Here is a 19498-nt window from a genome sequence, read left to right as displayed (position 1 = left end):
GAACATAAAGTCCTTACGTCCTACATACAAGCTACTCTTAAAATTTAGATATTTATTAAGGTTCCAAGTTTATGATGCCCATTTACAACTCTCTGCCGGCCAGCACTTGCTTTATTAAATGTAAAATAAACTCGTTAAGATCTAAGCCTAAGTTACTCCTAGCTACTAATTAAATTAATCTCTAAAATAGAGTTTCTCGTTAACAAGATACTGTGTACAAGTCCTTGCTTTCTAATGGAAAACTCAACCATTAAATGGTAAATAAATATTCCATTACAAGTTAGTTAGTTAATCATAATCTAATCGTAGAGGCTTAATATTTATGGAGTATCATTAATTGATTATTATGGACACTTTTTGGTAAATATTTAATGCGGGTGTGGTTCTGCAAGTTTTAGCTATTCGGAAGCTTTCTTGCAAAATTTGGTAAACAGAAAATTATGTGACAATGGAAATTTTTTTATAGTATTTGCATTGTACTACTTTTAAAAATAGATTTTTTTTTAATTTAAGACAAATATATCGCATAGCTGCCAAAGAAACGATTTCTTTTAACTTCGTTCAGAAATACATTTTTAATTTAAGAAATTCTGTGAAAAATGTTAAATGGACTATCGTTTACCGCTGCTCAATGAATTTCTATATTTTTTCAGCTCAATATCATATTAATATTTATCATACAATTTGAATGTTTGAATATATAATTATGTCATATCAACTTTGTTTCGGTCTTCTTATAGGTTTTAAGTACTATTTTATCTCTTAAATTTAAATAAACTAGAAGTGTTCCGCTGACAAAGTAAGCATTTACTGGCAAAAACCTTAGATAGTTATTGGATGATTCATTGGATTAACCTTAGTGCGCCAATCTATGCGTTATTCGAAATCTAAGAAATCCTTAAAGATGGTAAGAATGATCTTAAAGCTGGCCAAAATCCGTTTTTCTAGGCTACAGAGTTACCCAAAGTCGTGCAATGAAAAAGATTTCTTCGTACTCTCTTCTCTAGCAAAATCCAGAAACATCAAGGATCGCGGTGTGCACCCGGATTCGAGGACCCCTATAGACTAATCCATTGAATTATGCAGAGCGATTGAAAGTCCTAGCTTTATCCAGATTTCTGGCTTAGAGATCAGCATCAGAATTTTGGCGGGTGCTAGGAGCTCTCCGCGTTCTTCTTCTTCAGCGTCTCCATGACCCCGGCGAAGTTGGCCGTCTTCTTTTTGGCCGACTTGGGCGTGGATGTCTGACTGCGGACGCGCATTTGGGTGGGGGCCACCTCGTCGCTGAAATCGAAGTCGTTGGCCTTTTGGGGTCTGAAATGGGAGTTAAGGCAGGGGTTAGGTGCCAAAAGAAATCGCCAGAAGTCGGGATAGTCTTACTCCTGTTCAATGGCATCGGTCGACTGCTCCAGTTCCTTGCTATTTCCACCGGATCCGATCTCCGGCGATGGAGCCCGTCTTCCTGGGAATTGCCACTGCAATTCCGGAATAGTTCCTGCCTCCAGCATCAAATAGTAGCTCTCCAGCTCCTCGGCATTGGCGGAAAACTTGTCGGCCGTATTCGCTGTCGGCTCCACGTCGGTGGCCATCTCGGATTTAATCACTTAATCGGAAAATATGCACTTCTACATCCGAATTTTCTGGTAAAATCAATGAAAATCGATTTTAGGTGAACCGGATTGTTGTTGTTGGCTACCGCTTTTCGATAACTCTGAAATCGATTGGCGCGTAACAGTGCTGAAAAACGACTAAGCTGAGCGGTTTATTTGAATTGCAGCCGCTGCCCAAAATGGCTTATCTATTTATAGGTTTCTTTATGCACTTAAGTGCACATCTATACCTGGAATAAGTATGTTCCGCGTACAGAGGCGGTTTTTAGATGCCATTTTGTTTGTTTAAGGGGGAAAAAACATTTACTCGCTTTAAGTGTACGCTTTTGAGTTAAAAACTATATTTTTTGTATCAAATTCCTTAATTTAATTTGTTAAATGCAAATGGGTTTTCGAAAGCCACTTTCTCTTATCCGCCGACTTTTAGGTTTGTAAAAGTTAATTTTCTTTAAGTTTGGCCTGCTAAATAACACATACAGTACAAAACAATAAAAACCAGAGATTATTCACTATAAACATGTTGTATAGTGTATTCTTTGACTATTTTGTTCGCTAATAAATATATAATTTCTAATGTTTTAATGTAATATTATAAATTAAGAATTTAGAAATTTAAACAATCAATCTACGTATTCTGGATATCATATTGTTTTTATCAGAAGCATTATTTTAGTTGTTATCTATATTTCATCATAAAGAAGATTACTATTATTAGATGATAACTATTAAACAATATAATACAAATAACTTAGTTTGAGAACTCATGATAATTTGAATAAATCGGGTAATAAAAGAAACATAATAAACTGTTCGGAAGTTTAATAAGCAAAGAAATATAAAATACAATACGAAATAGAAAACAAAACATAAAGCCAATTTGATGATATATGACCACCAGTATTCGGCAAGTGCAGATAAGACCCGACCTTCTGTACGAAAAGCCATCGATTATTCATTTTATTTGTATTTATTTACTTTGTGATTACTAAATTCTTAGAACTTTATTCAAAATCATCCTCGTCCGTCGTGCTGCCGTTTCTGCTGCTCCATCCGCTCCCGCTCACATATCATATATCTCAGTTGATCTGATCTGATCGTCTCCACAACCGATTAATGCCGGACACGGATATCCCTGTGGTGTTCCTTGTTCGTCCCGATCCTGCTGATCCTTCTCTTTGTGGCTGGCTGTTTAGCGTTCTTTTCTATGACTTACACGTACCATACATATACATAAGTATTATTATAATTATTATATTGTTGTTTGCTGTTTGCTTGCTTTGTATACTCGTATATAAAAAAGAATAATCGTACATATTTAATTTAATTAATTAAAAACACAATTTGATTGCAAAAAGAAAGGTTTCTACAATACGTAATTAAATACGGATACGTCCTGATCGTTGGTATTGTTGCCACCGCCGCCGCCGCCACCTCCCCCGCGATTGGAGGAGCCGGAGGACTTGTTGGAGCCGTGGGCGGCGATGGTCAGCTGGTTGGCCTGATGGATCACCGAGGTGATGTCGCTCTGCGACGCCGAGATGTCCTTGCTGGTGAGCACATCGCTGCTACTCGATCCCGACGAGATGTGTCGCTCGGCGATGCCGTACTGGATCGGCTGATAGCCGTGACTTGGATTGTACGTGGCCGAGTATGGCATGTAGATGGGCGGGTTCGGGAGCGGCCCGATGTCGCTGGTGATGCTCTCGGTGTCCGCATGGCTCAGCGCGTGGCCGCCATGCCCGTGCGGCAGCTGGTGCGGATGCAGATGGCCCTGGCCTCGTCCCAGCAGATTGGGATTGCGCTCCTCGTTCACCACGTAGTAGCACTGCTCCGAGAAGGTCAGCTTGTTGACCGTGTGCTTGATGTAGTTGCTGCGCAGCATGGCCGAGACGATCCTTCGCGCCTCCCGCCTGTCCTGCACATCCTCCACATTCTCCAGCACCCAGTTCACCGCATCGGCCCCGATGAACGCGTTCGGGATCGTGATCTTCAGCCACATGCGGTCCCTGATCTCCAGACCGCTGTCCGGCTTCGTCATCGCCTTGACGATCTCCTCGAGGTTGTTCTGGTCCAGTCGCTCCTTAATCGGTTCCGCAATGTCCGCGATAATACTGTCGTGCGATGTGAGGGCTTGGGTGTGCGCCACCCAGGCACCGGGATCGATGGGCCGCACCGGCTCCGTGCGCGGAATGGTGAAGTAGCCCTTGGGATTGGGATCCCAGCACTTGGCCACCACCAGCTTGATGGGTCCCGGCTTCTGGACCACCTCCCTTAGCACCCTTACCGCCTCGTCGTTGGTCATGTTCTCGAAGTTGACGTCGTTGACCTGAAGGATCATGTCGCCCGGCTCGATGCGTCCATCCAGGGCCACGGCTCCGCCCTTCATGATGCTGCCCACATAGATGCCGCCATCGCCGCCGCGATTCGACTGGCCGACAATGGAGATGCCCAGGAAGTTGACGGCCTCCATGTTGATGGACACGGTGATGATGTTCAGGGACATGGTCGAGTCGGTTATGGAGCTGTACGAGGAGGTGCGCGACATGCTGGGCGCCCGCTTTTTGCGCCTCTGCGGCTTCTTGCGCACCTGCAATCGCTGGACACTGCTGTAATCGGTCAAGTCGCGGTCCAGGGTCAACTCGGATTCGGTGCCAAAGAGGCTGGTCGAGTCCAGATCGCTGGAGAGCACCGAGGCCGATTGATATGTGAGCGGTGGCGGCTGCAGGAGCGGATTGCCCATCATTTTCTGGTGATGAAGCACCTGCTGCTGTTGCTGCTGCGCCAGCTGGACAGGCTGCACCTGCTGCTGCTGTTGTTGCTGCTGGACCTGCTGCTGCTGCTGTTGTTGCTGCTGCTGCTGCTGGATCTTTCTGGTGGTCAGTCCCATGCCCAGTTCACACTCGCTGGTGGGCAGCTCGGAGCAATTGTCCGACTGATTGGTGCCGTCGGCGGAAACCAACCAGGACACAACGCGCCCATTGAAGCAGGGCAGGATTGTCGAGTCATCGGCTATCTCCTCCTTGACCACACCGAAGTCCGCGTCCATCGACTTGAAGAAGTACTTGTAGTTGTTGTTCTGCTTGTTCAGCACCAGCTTGAAATCGCGCAGCGTCACCTGGGCAGATGGAATGGGGATCTTCACCAGATACGGCGTCGTCTCATCGTCGATGTGGTATATCACCTTCGTCTCCTGACCCCCGCCACCGCCGCCGCCCCTGTCCGCGTCCATTTTTTCCCCCCTGACTGTGAAATGCACGGCAACACACACAGGAAAAACACGGGAAAACACAGGAAAATCCAAACGAAAGGAAAACCCTTTACAAAAATCACTCGCTTTTCTCCCCCTGTCGTCTCTGTCTTGCCCTCTCTAGCCCTCTCGCTCTCGCACGCGTTTCTTTTCTTTTTCTTTCTCTTTTTTTTGGGCTGGGTGTTCGGTTCAATGGGAATAGCGATTGTAAATGCTAACAAATCGGTTGTAAGACTGCTCCATTGGCGTCGTTTCTATCGCGTTAGTGTCGGGCGGGCAGTACGGTGTACGAAAATCGGGGGCGAAACAAGCATATTGCTGGTTTACCAATAATTTTGTTAGAATTTTATTTTGAGACTAAAAAAAACTGACCGACGCAGTGTGGTAGCCGCTTTTTACGCACGGAATGCCAAAACGCCTGGCGGCAGTAGGGAGCATTTACAAAATGTCAAATCCCTGGTCACACTAGCAGTACATAGGTGAAAATCGTTTTCCACGATTTGCTGTATCGAATTTTCCTCAAGAGAAAATTGGACAGCAGTTAACTCTTAGCCTGTGTCTTTTTGAATTAAAACAATAAAATTGGTATATTTCCCTGAGGCGGGCTACTTGCCACTGAGGTAACAAGGCTGCCAGATCGTTGAAAAAGCCCTGTTACTCTGTTTTTCTCATTTTCCTTATTGAATTTTCCTGATAATCTGGAAGCCCAGTTAAACTTCAATCAACTTAATTTCTTTAATCGTCCATTCTTTACCTATTAAGTTTATTTCTTTGTTTGAGTGTATACTACAAATTTAACGGTCACACTGCTAGCATTCGAAAAAAATACCAAAAATTACAACAAAAATCGCATTTATCGATAACTAGCGTTAAATTTAAATTGTTTTTTCAAAAAATTATTGAATTCTAAAGTTACTTGAAATTTAGAAGATTATTTACTTTGTATAACTTACACTTTAGCGACGTTTTGAAGATATTTAAGTATTATAAGTATTTGTTTCTCCTAGAACTTGATTTTAAGCTTTCTTTTATATAAATTTATGTAAATTGTTTCGTGTAACGCTTTTTTAAATTAAAGTCTGGATGAGCAAACCAAAATTATTGGCATTCAAAACTGGACAGAGCTCACAAGATAATAACTTTGAATGAAATTTCTCGTCTTAAGATTAAGAAATTAATTATCAATTCAAGAATTTACGAATTATTACTTGACTTTATTAATAGACAACCTATTGGGTCTTTTAATTTTTTGTTTTGGTGAGATTATATTTCACAATAACATACATTTTTGAATTCGAATTCTCTTTAAAGGCCTTATTCTGATTTCCAAAATCTTGAATTCAGAATTTCAGGGATATGGTGAATTTTATATATAGACCTTCGTTTCCCAGATAACCGTTCAGATGCAAAGGCACTCGTTATTTAAATCAATTTTTCTCTTTTATTTGTATATTTTAAAGGGCTTTTCATTAAATATACACTCGACTTAAAAGCTATACCTCCATTCCGGCGTAAACACACATGCGTACGCCTTGTTTTACATATGTATAAATGAACTACGATTTACATAACTGTCGTTTAAAAAAGTGTTCAATTTGTTATCGTTTTAAGGGGGGAGGAAATCGTTTGGGGGGTAGCCACTCCTTGCCAGACATTACAAATAAAACCAGGATTGATTCCTCCGCTGAACTTCCGATTCTTTTCGAATTGCGCGACATATTATGTTAAAATATTTAGTATATAGTACATAGAATACACCCGTCGTCTGTATTTATGTATGTCCGTCTGCTGTTTACGATATAAGATACATATATAATTAAACTAGACTAGCTATTACAACTAAGTTAATGGTTTTACAAAAAAAAACTTGTATAGTATTATCGGTTTGCTAATGCATTAAACAAATTATCGAGTGTCCGTTTTTGTGTGTGTGGGGAGAGGGTGGCGGGGGTGTGTGAATAATTTTTTACAATGTGATACGTGTCCTAGTGGCCCCAAGTGGTCTGTCCCTCACTTGGTGTTCACCATCTCCACCAGGGTGCTGCTGAGCGACAGACGGTCGACGATGTCCAGCAGGATCTCCACATCCTTGACGGTGGCCACCGTTTCGGGGGCGCCAATCAGATTCACATGCTTGCCATCGATGTTCGCATAGAAGCACTTGTTCTTGAAGATGATGGCCCGGTCGTAGGGCACCCGGCACTTGCTCCTGTCCATCACGGAGCGGCGGAAGAGCACGCACGACGGTTGGTACTTGTGGCGGTCCTCCTCGGGTATGTTGTAAGCCTTGAGATCGCCCGTAAAGATGGTCATCGTCTGGCGGGTCATTAGCGAGGGCGACACCTTGTACAGGGTCACCTTGCTGGTCCATTTGCCGGAAGGCACCTTAATCCTGGCCGCCACATTGGCCAGCTTGACCAGCGCCAGCTCCAGGCAGGTGCGCTGCTGGCGTGTCGCCTTCGCCGGCGAATCCTTGGGCGTGCTGACCACGTGCCACGTCTCGTAGCAGGTGATCTTCTTCACCACGCGCCCGTCCTCCTCGCAGAAAGTGGTGGTCTCGGGCGGAAAGTACTTGGGATTGCTGGTATCCTCCGCACCGCCACTGGCCGATGATGGCTCCTTCTGCGCGGCCGCCTCCTTGTCGCGCTGCTCCTGCTGGAGCTGTTGGTTCTCCTTGCTCCTGCGCTGGGGACTCAAGCTGGGCTTCTTGAACACCGGCTGCTCGTCGACTTCGCCCAGCAACTTGGTCAACTTCCTGTCCGCCCGGGCATTCACCGTCGATGCTGTCGTGGAGAGCACATTGCGGCGATTGCTGTTCCACTTGCTGGCTGCGGATGTTGGTCCTCCGCCTGCTGCGGTTGCTGCTGGGGCCGACGCCTGTTTGGGATTCTTTCGGGTCACAATCGATGCCGGTATGTCATCGTCATCGAAGTCCAGATCTGGATCTGGGTCATCCTCCTCGGTGTCCACGTCCGTGGGACACAACTCCTTGCCCATGCTCATCAGCGGCTTCATCGACTGCGTCTTCTTGCCCATCTCCGTATTGAGTATCCTTGGCCTGGGCTTGGGCAGCTGGATTTGGTTATGACTCTGACTCTGGATATGCAAGGGTCCCAATTTGGTGTTCACACTGCTGTTGCTGGCCAGGATCTTGATACGCTTGGCCTGATTGCCGACTGTGTTGTTGTTTGCAGCAGCGGGCGCGGATTTCTCCGAGTTGACAGTGATGGATTTCTTCTCGCCGGCACCCAAATTGCTTGAGAGGATGTTCCTGGTACGCGGCCTGCCCACACCTTGCTTTTTGCTGGGATTACCAGCTGCTGCAGCGGCTGCTGCATTGTGGGATCTGGTAATTAGCACATCGTCCTGGTTGATAATGTCATCGATGTTCACTATGGTGAATGTGGGCACATCGTCGGCCTCAGACTCGTTTTTCTCCTCGCTATTAGAGGCTCCTCCGATCGTCGAGCGTGTGGCGGGCGTAGAGCTGACCGCATTGAAGTTGGAGTTCGTCGAGGAGTTCATCTTGTAAGTGCTGCCCCGTCGCTGTGGCACCATCCTCGCCGGCACGCTGCCCGCCTGACCCACCTTGGGTCTCGTGCCCGCACTGGATACGCTCGTCTTGGTGGTGGCGCCATTCACCACGGGCACGCTGCGCTGCTGGGAGCCAACGGTCGAGGAGATGACCATGCGCTTGCGGGCCACGGGACTCTCACTCTCGCTGGTATCCAATTTGCGTTTGGCGGCAACGGAGCCGGATCCCGATCCCTCCACCATGCTGGCATTGCTCCTAGCCATATTTCCGGCCATGGTGCGGCGCAACTGCTGCAGGCTGCTGGGCGCAGTGCGTCCGCCGGCCGAATTTATGGCTATCTTGGAGTTTACCCCGCTGGAAGTCAGGCTGCCCGCGCTGGGCGTTGTGGCATTGGCATTATTGACCTTCGGTGGACGTCCACGTCCACGCTTCACTGGCGGCAGCTTGCGACGCAGCTCCTCCTCGTACTCGGCTTCGCTCATATCCTCATCCTCCTCGTCGTCGTCGTCCTCGTCGGACTTGTGCAGTTGCGGATTGAAGGCGGCATCCGCAATTTCATCGTCATCGTCCTCGTCCAGGTCCAGCAGATCGCTGATGTCGTCGTTGTTCGTGAACAGCTGCTTGGCCTGCCTGCCATGGCGCCCCGCGATGGAATGACCACCACCGCCGTCGGCCAAGGAGGCCAAGTACTTGGGCGTTACCATGTCCTCGCTGGCGTACTTGGGGTTCGGCTTGATGGAGCGCCTGGAGCGACTGGCCGCAATGGTCGGCGGCGGACTCGTCGGCACATGTTTGACTGCCTGCTTGTACATCTGCTGCTTGGGCGTCTCCGCTTGGGTGGAGCGCCGTGCCTTGAGCAGGCCCAGCTTGTGGGGATTCCCGCCCTGGGGATGCCCGGCGCTGCCTAGCAGCAGGGTGGTGGTGCGTCGCTTGGCCATGTTGGCGGACTCCTTGGAGGTGATCTTTGAACGTGGCGGTGGCGAAGGCGAGGCCGCTGGCTTCTGTGCTTGCCGGGTGCGCGGAGTCGGTTTGTCCTGGATATCGGCAACCAATCCTCCGGAGCGGCGGCTTGTGCGGGTCTCTCGCAGCTCCTGCTGCGACTCCCGCTGATTATCCCTCTTCCTCAGTTTGCCGGCTAGCGTTGCTCCCCGCGACGGCGACTCCTCCTCCTCTCGCAGATTCCTCACGTAGACAAAGCAAGGACGTGTCTTGACGCTTTCAGCTGCCTGTTTTTTTCCAGCTCGCATCTTTCATGGGTAGCTAGAATTGGAAATGGAGACAAAACGAATAGCCTCATTATTGTGACCATATAGGAAGCGGTACAGTGGGGCATGGCCCACGGAAAACCCAAGGCCTAACAGCGGCAATTTATATTTTAATATAATTAGTATTCATTTATATTCTGCAAAAGAAAATAACAATCTACTCAATTGATATTTCCTCTTAGTGTATTAAATGTACAGTGAAAATGTCTGTTATTTTTTGGAACAATGCCATGTTGTTCTTAGAGGGAATATTGTAGACGAACTTTACACGCGTATATTACAGTTTTCTAACAGGATTTTTTATAATAATAAAATATGCAATATCTGATATACGCGTCTATATTTTTATTTTATTTAACCAATTGAAATTTCTCGCAGTGCAAAACATACAAATACTTATAAATGGCGCTCTTTTTGGACACGTATATTCTTAAGTAAGAAGAAAATATTTTAAAAACATTTATGTACAGTTAATGCAAAGCGAACCGCATTATTTCCGATAGATAAAATATCCCGGCTTGTTGGCCACAACACATTGCACATAGGCAGAGCGCACTGTTTTTAATAGATATGTATGTAATGGGTTTGCGGCTCTGGCAACTCTGGCGCCTATTTTCGTCACTTTTTCGCGCGCCAGTCGCAGCACACACACACACATGCACACATGTAGGGGTACAAGAAAGAAATTTGCACTAAATTGTAGCTAAAATTCGCTAGCTTACCTTCGCTAAACGCTTTACATTTTTTCGGGCGTTTGTTATTGCCTTTAATCGCACTTTTCGCTGGCACTTTCACAACGCGGCGCTCTCTTTTCCGCTCTGCTGCAACGCTGGCTCTTCGGCAATGATGGCCACACTTAATTGGCAAATGATTTGTGTTCGAAGTGTGGAAATTGGCTCGCCTTTCTCTTGGATTTATGTTCCTTTCGTCGAAAAGAAATAAAACTCAACTGGCGAAGATGCACAACAACAACCGAACTGCAGAAGGGGAGCAGCAAAAGTGGTGGCAATAGTGGCCAAACCGATGAGAGCGAAACCAGGTGGCAACTCACGATGGCGATGTTTTTCTACCCAACTGTACCACACACACACATGCACGGCGGCTCTGTGTGTTGTTGGTTTTATTTCACGGCGCTATCGGGGCTTTACGCTTTGAACTCCACTTAATTCCACTCACTAATTGGTTGGGTTAACTCTCTTAGTGGTTGCTATTTGTTAGCACTGAATAGTAGTTACAGTTTAACACGATTATCACAATTCCGCTTCCCGCGCTCGAAATTGCTCGCTCTTAGTTAAAACTGGAACTGCACGGAGAGCGGCTTGGTGTTGAGAAGCGACTGCTGGCTAGGGTTGGAAAATGCACAACTGCCGTTAACAGGGTCACACTGAACTTCAACCCCCCGAAAACCCACAATTTTGAACACTTTTGTTTGTTTTTATTAAGCATTAACAATTTGGTTACAATTTGATTGATCTACTTTAAAGCCGAGGGCTGCGGGCAGCGGTACTTGGCCATCTCCACCTCCGCCTCGGCGTAGCTGAAGCGGTTAAAGCTGTAATATTCGGGCACCTTGTATTCGGCCGTGGCCGATGCGCCGGGTCCAACTGGTCCAGTGATGGGCTTCACGCAATTGCTGGTCAGTCCTGTAACAGCTGGCGAGGATGCTCCCTGCTGGGAGGCTCCTGCAGATCCCGATCCTGATGCACTGGGTTTGCCTCCACCGGAAACGGGTCCGCCCTTGATCTGGCTGTAGCAACGGCACAGAGCCGGGCGCAGGGCACGCGTGGGCGAGAACATTGTGGGCTGATTATTTCTCGGGAATCGTTTAATTTGCAAAAATAATTCACGTAATCACGTATCAACAAAGTGCCTGTGTTGGGCAATGCCAAAAGTCTGCTAAACCGCGAAGTATATGGCAAGGCCTTGTCGGGGAACAAAAGTTGCCAGCCTGGCGGAAACTTAAATACTCCATTTAAAGGCCACATTTTAAGTTTAAATATATTTAAATTTGTATTAGATTTGGGACCTCTTTCCAAAGAGGTTTTACAAAGGGGTAGGTCATTAGTATTTATTAATTTTGCTGAGAAATTTGTTTATTATAAAAACCTACTCAGTTAAAGCCAAATATCTGTTAGCCATCAGGGCATCTGGCAAGGCCAAGCCAAGTTGGAAATACTAATTAAGCATATATTTAAATTTATTATATAAAAATAGTACTGTGGATGTAATAAAAGGGAGTATTAGGAACTACTCCAAGTTTTCCGCCTGTCGATAGAGCAAACTTGTGTTGAACACGCGGGCGAAAATTAGAACATTGGTTTGTGGCAGTTCACTAAATTAAGTTTATTGCTAGGTCTAAACTATTCTACGACTATTTTCTCGTCTTGAACTTGGGCTGCGCCTTGCCGTAGTGCTGATCGATGTGGGAAACGGGCGCCCGCTTCTTGTCGTTGCGATCCTTTTGCGATTTACTGCGGCACTTGACGCTGGCTGCGCCCGCTTGATTTTTGCCCAGCTGATGGAACTTCTTCCGCTCCTCGCGAATGTTCTTCAGCCGCTGGCGCTCGTCCTTCAGGTCCTTGTAGTTTTTGGATGGTTTCTTTAGAGGCTTGGCGCCCAGCTTGACCAGCTGGAACATTTCCATTTTGCTCTTGTTTTTGATCACCCGCTGGTTTTTCATGGCAAAGTTGAGGACCTCGTGGCGAGCTCTTTTGATGTCGAACTCGGGATTCAGTTCGTTTCCAGCTTCCTTGATTTTGTGGGACTTCTCGGATCCTTCGTCCCGTTTTTTGGCCGCATTTTTAACAGGCGCCCTCGGTTCGTGGAAGACGAGTGCCTGAAAACCGCTGTTTTCCTGCTTCTTCTGCAGCGCCAGGGCCGCTCGCGTGGGCACCGGTTTGAAATCCTCGCTGACGTTCATTTTCCAGTCAGTTGTCGCCAAATATCAACAGAAAAATGTAAATAAAATGGAAATCAAAATATTTAGGGCACATGTACAGTGCGACAATGTACTAAATTTTCCTATATCGCCTGTGCCTATCTGGCAACGATGGCTGAAGTCCAGTGCGTTCATTTTTGGAAGGTGGTTATGTATTCTCTTTAGTACGTCACAAATGACAATTATTTATAAAACAAATAAATTAATACAATTGCTATTTATTTACTTCAATTAAGAATAAATAAAATATATAATATTCCTAGGACCCAACGAGGAATTAGGTACAGCTAGTTTTTGTTTTTAGGATTTTTAGAACTTCTTAGTATCATTTAAATTCTATTTTTGAGTAGACCGTTAAATGTATGCAAAGATTTAAAGATACACGAATCTTTAAAAATACTTAAAATGGAAATCATTCAATATGACACAAATAACACAAATCACTTATGTTTATCTGTAATCCTATTAATATTCAATATATTAAAACACATTTCCAAATTGGGAAGATAGCCACTTAATTTATTTCACGATTTTACTTGGCCTCTGGATCCGAATCTGCTGACCAGAAGTCTTCTGCCAACAAACCCATCTCCCAGCCAATTGGATCCTGATCTCCGCCGATGGAAATCGGCTTCGAAATGGAGAGGTCATCAAGTTCGTTGAAGGGATTGGCATCCAAAGGGGCTGTGGCGCAGCTCATCCAACTTTGGACGCGGGTAACAGGCGGTGGAACGGGCAACGATTGCCCAAGAAGTCCACCAGGACACCTGGATTCCTTCTTATTAGTCCGATAAACCCGATTCTGATCCCGATCCTCCAGTGGCTTCTGGTCATTACGGAGCACTTCGCCCGGTAATAAGGGAATGGTTTCGTTGGACGAGGAAGAGGCCGCCACATTGACTATATAGCTGATGGGATCTTCCAACTGGAACTTGGGGGATTCCATGGAGGAGCGGCTGATGGGTTGAGACACCTGGGGATTCCCCTCCCTGCGGCGCCGTGGCTCCCGGTTTTCCGACTTCCCCTTCCCTTTAATAATGCTCTTTGCGGATATCAAGGATATTTTCACCTGGGAGGACTTCCTGGCCTGCGGAACACAGCTGGTGCGCATTTTCTTGGTCAACGGAGTGGTCAGGCGACCATCCACGTAGTCATTGCGAGGCTTGACGAAGATTCCCGCCAGATACTTAAGCATTTTCGGGTTACTAACAATTTGAATCGATGCAGAAAATCAGTTCTACTTGCTATAGTCAAGAAGTGAATATGAAGATATATAATACTCCCAAAAAAAATGTCTTTACTGTGACTTATGATTCAAAGAAACATGGTTTACTGCAATGGTTGCTCTCCAAATTTTCCCAAATATGTCTTTTCAGAAAAGGCACATAAGTCCTTCACTTTTAAGATCATAATTTGTCAGAAATCCAATTTTAAAGTGGTATATCTCTAAAGTATTGTGGTTTAATTCTTTAAAAAACTGCATTCAAATATGGGTTTGTAATTTTTTTTCGGTTTCTTGTCATTTTTTATGATAAAACCCCTTTCCAAATTTCCGAAAATTGGCTTTGCACAAAAGTGACCTAAAACTTGCACTTCCAAGTCCATAACTTTTCTAATTTAAGTCCGATTTGGAAGTGGCATACCTTTAAAGTCTTGCAATAAAATTCCCTAAAAATCTGCATTCAAATCTGGGTTTGTAATTTTTTTTCGGTTTCTTGTCATTTTTTATGATAAAACCCCTTTCCAAATTTCCGAAAATTGGTTTTGCACAAAAGTGACCTAAAACTTGCACTTCCAAGTCCATAACTTTTCTAATTTAAGTCCGATTTGGAAGTGGCATACCTTTAAAGTCTTGTAATTAAATTCCCTAAAAATCTGCATTCAAATCTGGGTTTGTAATTTTTTTTCGGTTTCTTGTCATTTTTTATGATAAAACCCCTTTCCAAATTTCCGAAAATTGGCTTTGCACAAAAGTGACCTAAAACTTGCACTTCCAAGTCCATAACTTTTTTAATTTAAGTCCGATTTGGAAGTGGCATACCTTTAAAGTCTTGTAATTTAATTCCTTAAAAATCTGCATTTAAATCTGGGTTTGTAATTTTTTTTCGGTTTCTTGTCATTTTTTATGATAAAACCCCTTTCCAAATTTCCGAAAATTGGCTTTGCACAAAAGTGACCTAAAACTTGCACTTCCAAGTCCATAACTTTTCTAATTTAAGTCCGATTTGGAAAAGGCATACCTTTAAAGTCTTGTAATTAAATTCCCTAAAAATCTACATTCAAATCTGGGTTTGTAATTTTTTTTCGGTTTCTTGTCATTTTTTATGATAAAACCCCTTTCCAAATTTCCGAAAATTGGCTTTGCACAAAAGTGACCTAAAACTTGCACTTCCAAGTCCATAACTTTTTTAATTTAAGTCCGATTTGGAAGTGGCATACCTTTAAAGTCTTGTAATTTAATTCCTTAAAAATCTGCATTTAAATCTGGGTTTGTAATTTTTTTTCGGTTTCTTGTCATTTTTTATGATAAAACCCCTTTCCAAATTTCCGAAAATTGGCTTTGCACAAAAGTGACCTAAAACCTGCACATCTAAGTCCATAACTTTTTTAATTTAAGTCCGATTTGGAAGTGGCATACCGTTAAAGTCTTATAATCTAATTCCCTAAAAATCTGCATTCAAATCTGGGTTTGTAATTTTTTTTCGGTTTCTTGTCATTTTTTATGATAAAACCCCTTTCCAAATTTCCGAAAATTGGCTTTGCACAAAAGTGACCTAAAACTTGCACTTCCAAGTCCATAACTTTTTTAATTTAAGTCCGATTTGGAAGTGGCATACCTTTAAAGTCTTGTAATTTAATTCCTTAAAAATCTGCATTTAAATCTGGGTTTGTAATTTTTTTCGGTTTCTTGTCATTTTTTATGATAAAACCCCTTTCCAAATTTCCGAAAATTGGCTTTGCACAAAAGTGACCTAAATCCTGCACATCTAAGTCCATAACTTTTTTAATTTAAGTCCGATTTGGAAGTGGCATACCTTTAAAGTCTTTTAATTTAATTCCCTAAAAATCTGCATTCAAATCTGGGTTTGTAATTTTTTTTCGGTTTCTTGTCATTTTTTATGATAAAACCCCTTTCCAAATTTCTGAAAAACGGCTTTGCAGAAAAGTGACCTAAAACCTGCACCTCCAAGTCTATAACTTTTCTAATTTAAATCCGATTTGGAAGTGGCATACCTTTAAAGTCTTGTGGCTTAATTCCCTAAAAATCTGCATTCAAATCTGGGTTTGTAATTTTTTTCGGTTTCTTGTCATTTTTTATGATAAAACCCCTTTCCAAATTTCCGAAAATTGGCTTTGCACAAAAGTGACCTAAAACCTGCACATCTAAACCCATAACTTTTTTAATTTAAGTCCGATTTGGAAGTGGCATACCTTTAAAGTCTTGTAATTTAATTCCCTAAAAAAAATCTGGGTTTGTATTTTGTTTTCGGTGTTTTGTCATTTTTAATGATGAAAAACGGCTTTGCAGAAAAGTGACCTAAAACCTGCTCATCTAAGCCCATAACTTTTCTAATTTAAGTCCTCTTTTACCGTGGCATATTTTTAAAGTATTGTGGTTTAATTCCCTTAAAATCTGCATTCAAAACTAGTTTTTTAATTTTTTGTCGATTTTTTGTCAGTTTTTATAATTTAAATGAATTAAAAAGTAATATATTTTGTACAGTGCTGCAATTTTGAGAACAAAGAACTTTCGGGCCCACTGTGCAGGGTTTAATTTACGTGGCCGTAAGCAATGTTATGTTAACAGTGCTCGAATCTAACATTCTGGCAACGCTGCGCGGAATTGAAAAAAAACAATGCGCTGCCAGGAAAGTAGAAGCAGCGGAAAACTCAACAAAAAACCGATAAAGTAGACTAAAGGAAAAGCGGAAAATGGCCAGGAACACGGGCAGCTCCTCGGGCTCCACGCCGGCGTCGGCAGCGGCAGCAGCGGCCGCAGCGGCATCCAATGCCAAACAGAAACGCAGTCCCGGATTCAGTTTGTCCTCCAATCTGATCCTGGACAAGTGGAAAACGATGATTGGATGCGTGTGCCTGGCGATAGCCTCGTATTTCGGCTACCTGGGGTATCTGGAGACGCGGGTGAACACGCCCTTCGACAACCAGAAGATGGTGGTCCACGCCGGGCTGGAGCAACCGGATAGGTATTGGGGCTCCTACAGGCCACTGAACTACTTTGGCATGAAGACGCGGGATCCCCACTCCCTAGTCATGGGCCTAATGTGGTACACCCCGAGTAACCTGGGCCCGGGTGGCCAAGGCATCCGGCATTGGTGCGATCAGGGCGACAAGCTGGACTCCTATGGCTGGACACATCATGATGGCAAGAGCTTTGGCGTGCAGGAGATCCAGGACCTGCCCTTCGAGCTGAAGACCTCGTTTGTGAAGTACCCGGAGGGGAAGCAGTACGGCGGCGACTGGACGGCCAGGATCTCGGTGAGGAACACCACGCGCGCCTGGGACAAGAGCATCTCCCTGATCTGGTACGTGGCCCTGGACGAGCGCACCAATGGCCACATTAAGTACGTTTCGGATGACAAGAGCCCGGAGCCGGGCGTCTACGGGGAAACCCAGGGTCTTGGCGAGTTCCAGGTGCGTTTCCATGCCGTCAAGGGCAAGATCCTGCACAAATCCTACCTCAGCACGGTGGCTCCCTCGCTGGGCAAGCTCAAGGATACACTCTTCTCGCACTTTCGCGCCTTTGCCGACAAGCGAGGCAACCGCTTCATAGGCCTACCCGGTGAGATAGTCTCCCAGAATGGTCTGCCATCCTCGAATCCAGAGCCGAATTTCATAGCCATACAGATCACGGCGGAGGTGGACTTCACACTGGACATAACCTACCAGTCTACGTCTGGATTTTCTCTGGGCGAATCCATACCCAAGCCGCCCACTGGCAGAGCCTATCAGGATTCGTTGCAGGCCAAGATAGCCCAGTTTGAGCAGCGTTTCGAGGAGCGCTTCCAGCTGAAGAAGAACGGTCACTCCCCGGAGGAGGTGAAATTCGCGCGGAACGCATTCAGCAACACACTTGGCGGAATCGGCTACTTCTACGGCTCCAGTCGAGTGCAATCGGTGCATACCAAGAACCCAGTGCCCTACTGGAAGGCTCCTCTCTACACGGCCGTGCCGTCGCGAAGCTTCTTTCCCAGGGGCTTCCTCTGGGACGAGGGCTTCCACGGCCTGTTGATCAGCGCCTGGGATGTGGACATCGAACTGGACATCATATGCCATTGGTTCGATCTTCTCAACGTGGAGGGCTGGATACCCAGAGAGCAGATCCTGGGCGTGGAGGCACTGGCCAAGGTGCCCGAGGAGTTCGTCACGCAGCGCAACAGCAACGCCAATCCGCCGACGTTCTTCCTGACGCTGAGGAAACTGCTGACCAGCCACCGGGCGGAGTTGTCCCAAAACGGACGACTGGCCACGTTGGAGCGTCTGTATCCGCGGGTTCAGGCCTGGTTCAACTGGTACAACACCACGCAGAGGGGTGAGTTACTAGACTATTCTGCTATCCTTGTCTATATGGTGTTTAATACTGCCTTTTCCAGGTGAGCTGCTGGGCACTTACTTGTGGCGCGGACGGAATGCCACAACCGCGCGCGAGCTGAACCCGAAGAGCTTATCCTCTGGGCTCGACGACTATCCGCGTGCCTCGCATCCCACGGACAAGGAGCGCCACCTGGACCTGCGATGCTGGATTGCCCTGGCGGCCAGTGTGATGGCCGAGTTGTCCACTCTGTTGGGAAAAGACGATGTCAAATACTATGAGACGGCCTCCTTTTTAACGGACAACGAGCAGATGAACCGTATGCATTTGGCGCCGTACAGCGAGCAGTACTCGGACTGGGGTCTGCACACGGACCAGGTGAAGCTGAAGCGTCCGCCGGCTTTGGCGCCGCAGCAGCAGCGGCATCAATACCAGCAGCACCAGCAACCCGAAATGCGGCGGGTGACCGGCGAGGAGCCTACCTACCAGTTCGTGGACAGCACCTTTGGCTATGTCAGTCTGTTTCCGCTGCTGCTGGAGCAACTGGATCATGATTCGCCATATCTGACCAAGCTGCTTCACGATCTCCGTGATCCCGAGCAGCTGTGGACCAACTACGGCCTGCGTTCGCTCTCCAAGCGGTCGCCTCTGTACATGAAGCGAAACACGGAGCACGATCCACCGTATTGGCGTGGACCCATCTGGATAAATATCAACTACTTGGCCGCCAAGGCGCTGCATCACTATGGCAAGATCGATGGGCCGAATGCGGCATTGGCGCGGCAGATTTACGCCGAGCTGCGCGACAATCTGGTGGGCAACATCTTTAAGCAGTACCAGCGCAGTGGCTATTTGTGGGAGCAGTACGACGACACCACCGGCGAGGGCAAGGGCTGCAATCCCTTCACCGGCTGGACGGCCACTGTTGTCCTCCTGATGGCCGAGCAGTACTAGATATGATCTGCCTGCCGCTGGAGTTAAAATCTGCTGTGAGTTCCTCAATGAACATCCCTGCCCGGATTCCTGAAATGATCTATATGTTTGTGTTTAGGATAGGTGGGTTTTCTTCGACCCGAGAATCGCAAGAGGCTTTCTAAGCAAGCTACGTTTCCAATTAGATTTAGAATAAATCAGTTGAACCAAATATACCGTCTTTGGCATTCAAAGAAATACTTTTTCTAGTTTAGACAATTAAATTTGTACAACGCATCCTCACCCTGAGCTATATGGATCTAAATTCCTTAGGCCCAGTGTGAGCCTTAGCTCTCTGTTCTTTAAATTAGTTACTTTATGCTTTCAAAATAATGTATCTGCGATTCTTCGTCAAAGAAAATCCAGCTATTCTTATGTAG

General features: G+C 45.7%; 7 protein-coding genes across 7 annotated transcripts; 1 reads left to right on the top strand and 6 right to left on the bottom strand.

Moving 5' to 3' along the window:
* Positions 1 to 617: 617 nt before the first annotated feature.
* On the bottom strand, positions 618 to 1699 carry LOC108050010. Its single transcript, XM_017131489.2, has 2 exons — positions 1381 to 1699; positions 618 to 1314 (listed from the first exon to the last, which is right to left on the bottom strand). Exons 1-2 carry the CDS (start codon positions 1587 to 1589, stop codon positions 1155 to 1157), a joined length of 369 nt encoding a protein of 122 aa, XP_016986978.1. The 5' UTR covers positions 1590 to 1699; the 3' UTR covers positions 618 to 1154.
* Positions 1700 to 2558: 859 nt separating this feature from the next.
* On the bottom strand, positions 2559 to 5272 carry LOC108050053 (segment polarity protein dishevelled). The gene has a single exon (XM_017131539.1). The coding sequence runs from the start codon at positions 4837 to 4839 to the stop codon at positions 2974 to 2976; it is 1866 nt and encodes a 621-aa protein (XP_016987028.1). The 5' UTR covers positions 4840 to 5272; the 3' UTR covers positions 2559 to 2973.
* A 1003-nt stretch (positions 5273 to 6275) lies between these two features.
* On the bottom strand, positions 6276 to 10976 carry LOC108050035. Its single transcript, XM_017131520.2, has 2 exons — positions 10380 to 10976; positions 6276 to 9652 (listed from the first exon to the last, which is right to left on the bottom strand). The coding sequence occupies exon 2, from the start codon at positions 9637 to 9639 to the stop codon at positions 6868 to 6870; it is 2772 nt and encodes a 923-aa protein (XP_016987009.1). The 5' UTR covers positions 9640 to 9652; positions 10380 to 10976; the 3' UTR covers positions 6276 to 6867.
* Positions 10977 to 11070: 94 nt separating this feature from the next.
* Positions 11071 to 11559, bottom strand: LOC108049949. The gene has a single exon (XM_017131356.1). It carries the CDS (start codon positions 11452 to 11454, stop codon positions 11131 to 11133), a length of 324 nt encoding a protein of 107 aa, XP_016986845.1. The 5' UTR covers positions 11455 to 11559; the 3' UTR covers positions 11071 to 11130.
* Positions 11560 to 11827: 268 nt separating this feature from the next.
* Positions 11828 to 12696, bottom strand: LOC108049948 (uncharacterized protein C1orf131). Its single transcript, XM_017131355.2, has one exon. It carries the CDS (start codon positions 12575 to 12577, stop codon positions 12029 to 12031), a length of 549 nt encoding a protein of 182 aa, XP_016986844.1. The 5' UTR covers positions 12578 to 12696; the 3' UTR covers positions 11828 to 12028.
* A 409-nt stretch (positions 12697 to 13105) lies between these two features.
* Positions 13106 to 13876, bottom strand: LOC108049975. The gene has a single exon (XM_017131403.1). It carries the CDS (start codon positions 13788 to 13790, stop codon positions 13128 to 13130), a length of 663 nt encoding a protein of 220 aa, XP_016986892.1. The 5' UTR covers positions 13791 to 13876; the 3' UTR covers positions 13106 to 13127.
* Positions 13877 to 16433: 2557 nt separating this feature from the next.
* On the top strand, positions 16434 to 19290 carry LOC108050030 (alpha-glucosidase 2). The gene is made up of 2 exons (XM_017131512.2): positions 16434 to 18146; positions 18208 to 19290. Exons 1-2 carry the CDS (start codon positions 16529 to 16531, stop codon positions 19098 to 19100), a joined length of 2511 nt encoding a protein of 836 aa, XP_016987001.1. The 5' UTR covers positions 16434 to 16528; the 3' UTR covers positions 19101 to 19290.
* The last annotated feature ends 208 nt before the right edge of the window (positions 19291 to 19498 follow it).

Source organism: Drosophila rhopaloa, unplaced genomic scaffold, assembly GCF_018152115.1.
Source record: "Drosophila rhopaloa isolate 14029-0021.01 unplaced genomic scaffold, ASM1815211v1 contig_3, whole genome shotgun sequence".
Taxonomy (NCBI): domain Eukaryota; kingdom Metazoa; phylum Arthropoda; class Insecta; order Diptera; family Drosophilidae; genus Drosophila; species Drosophila rhopaloa.
Note: the sequence above shows the minus strand (reverse complement) of the source record. Positions and strands in the feature narration are given on the sequence as shown.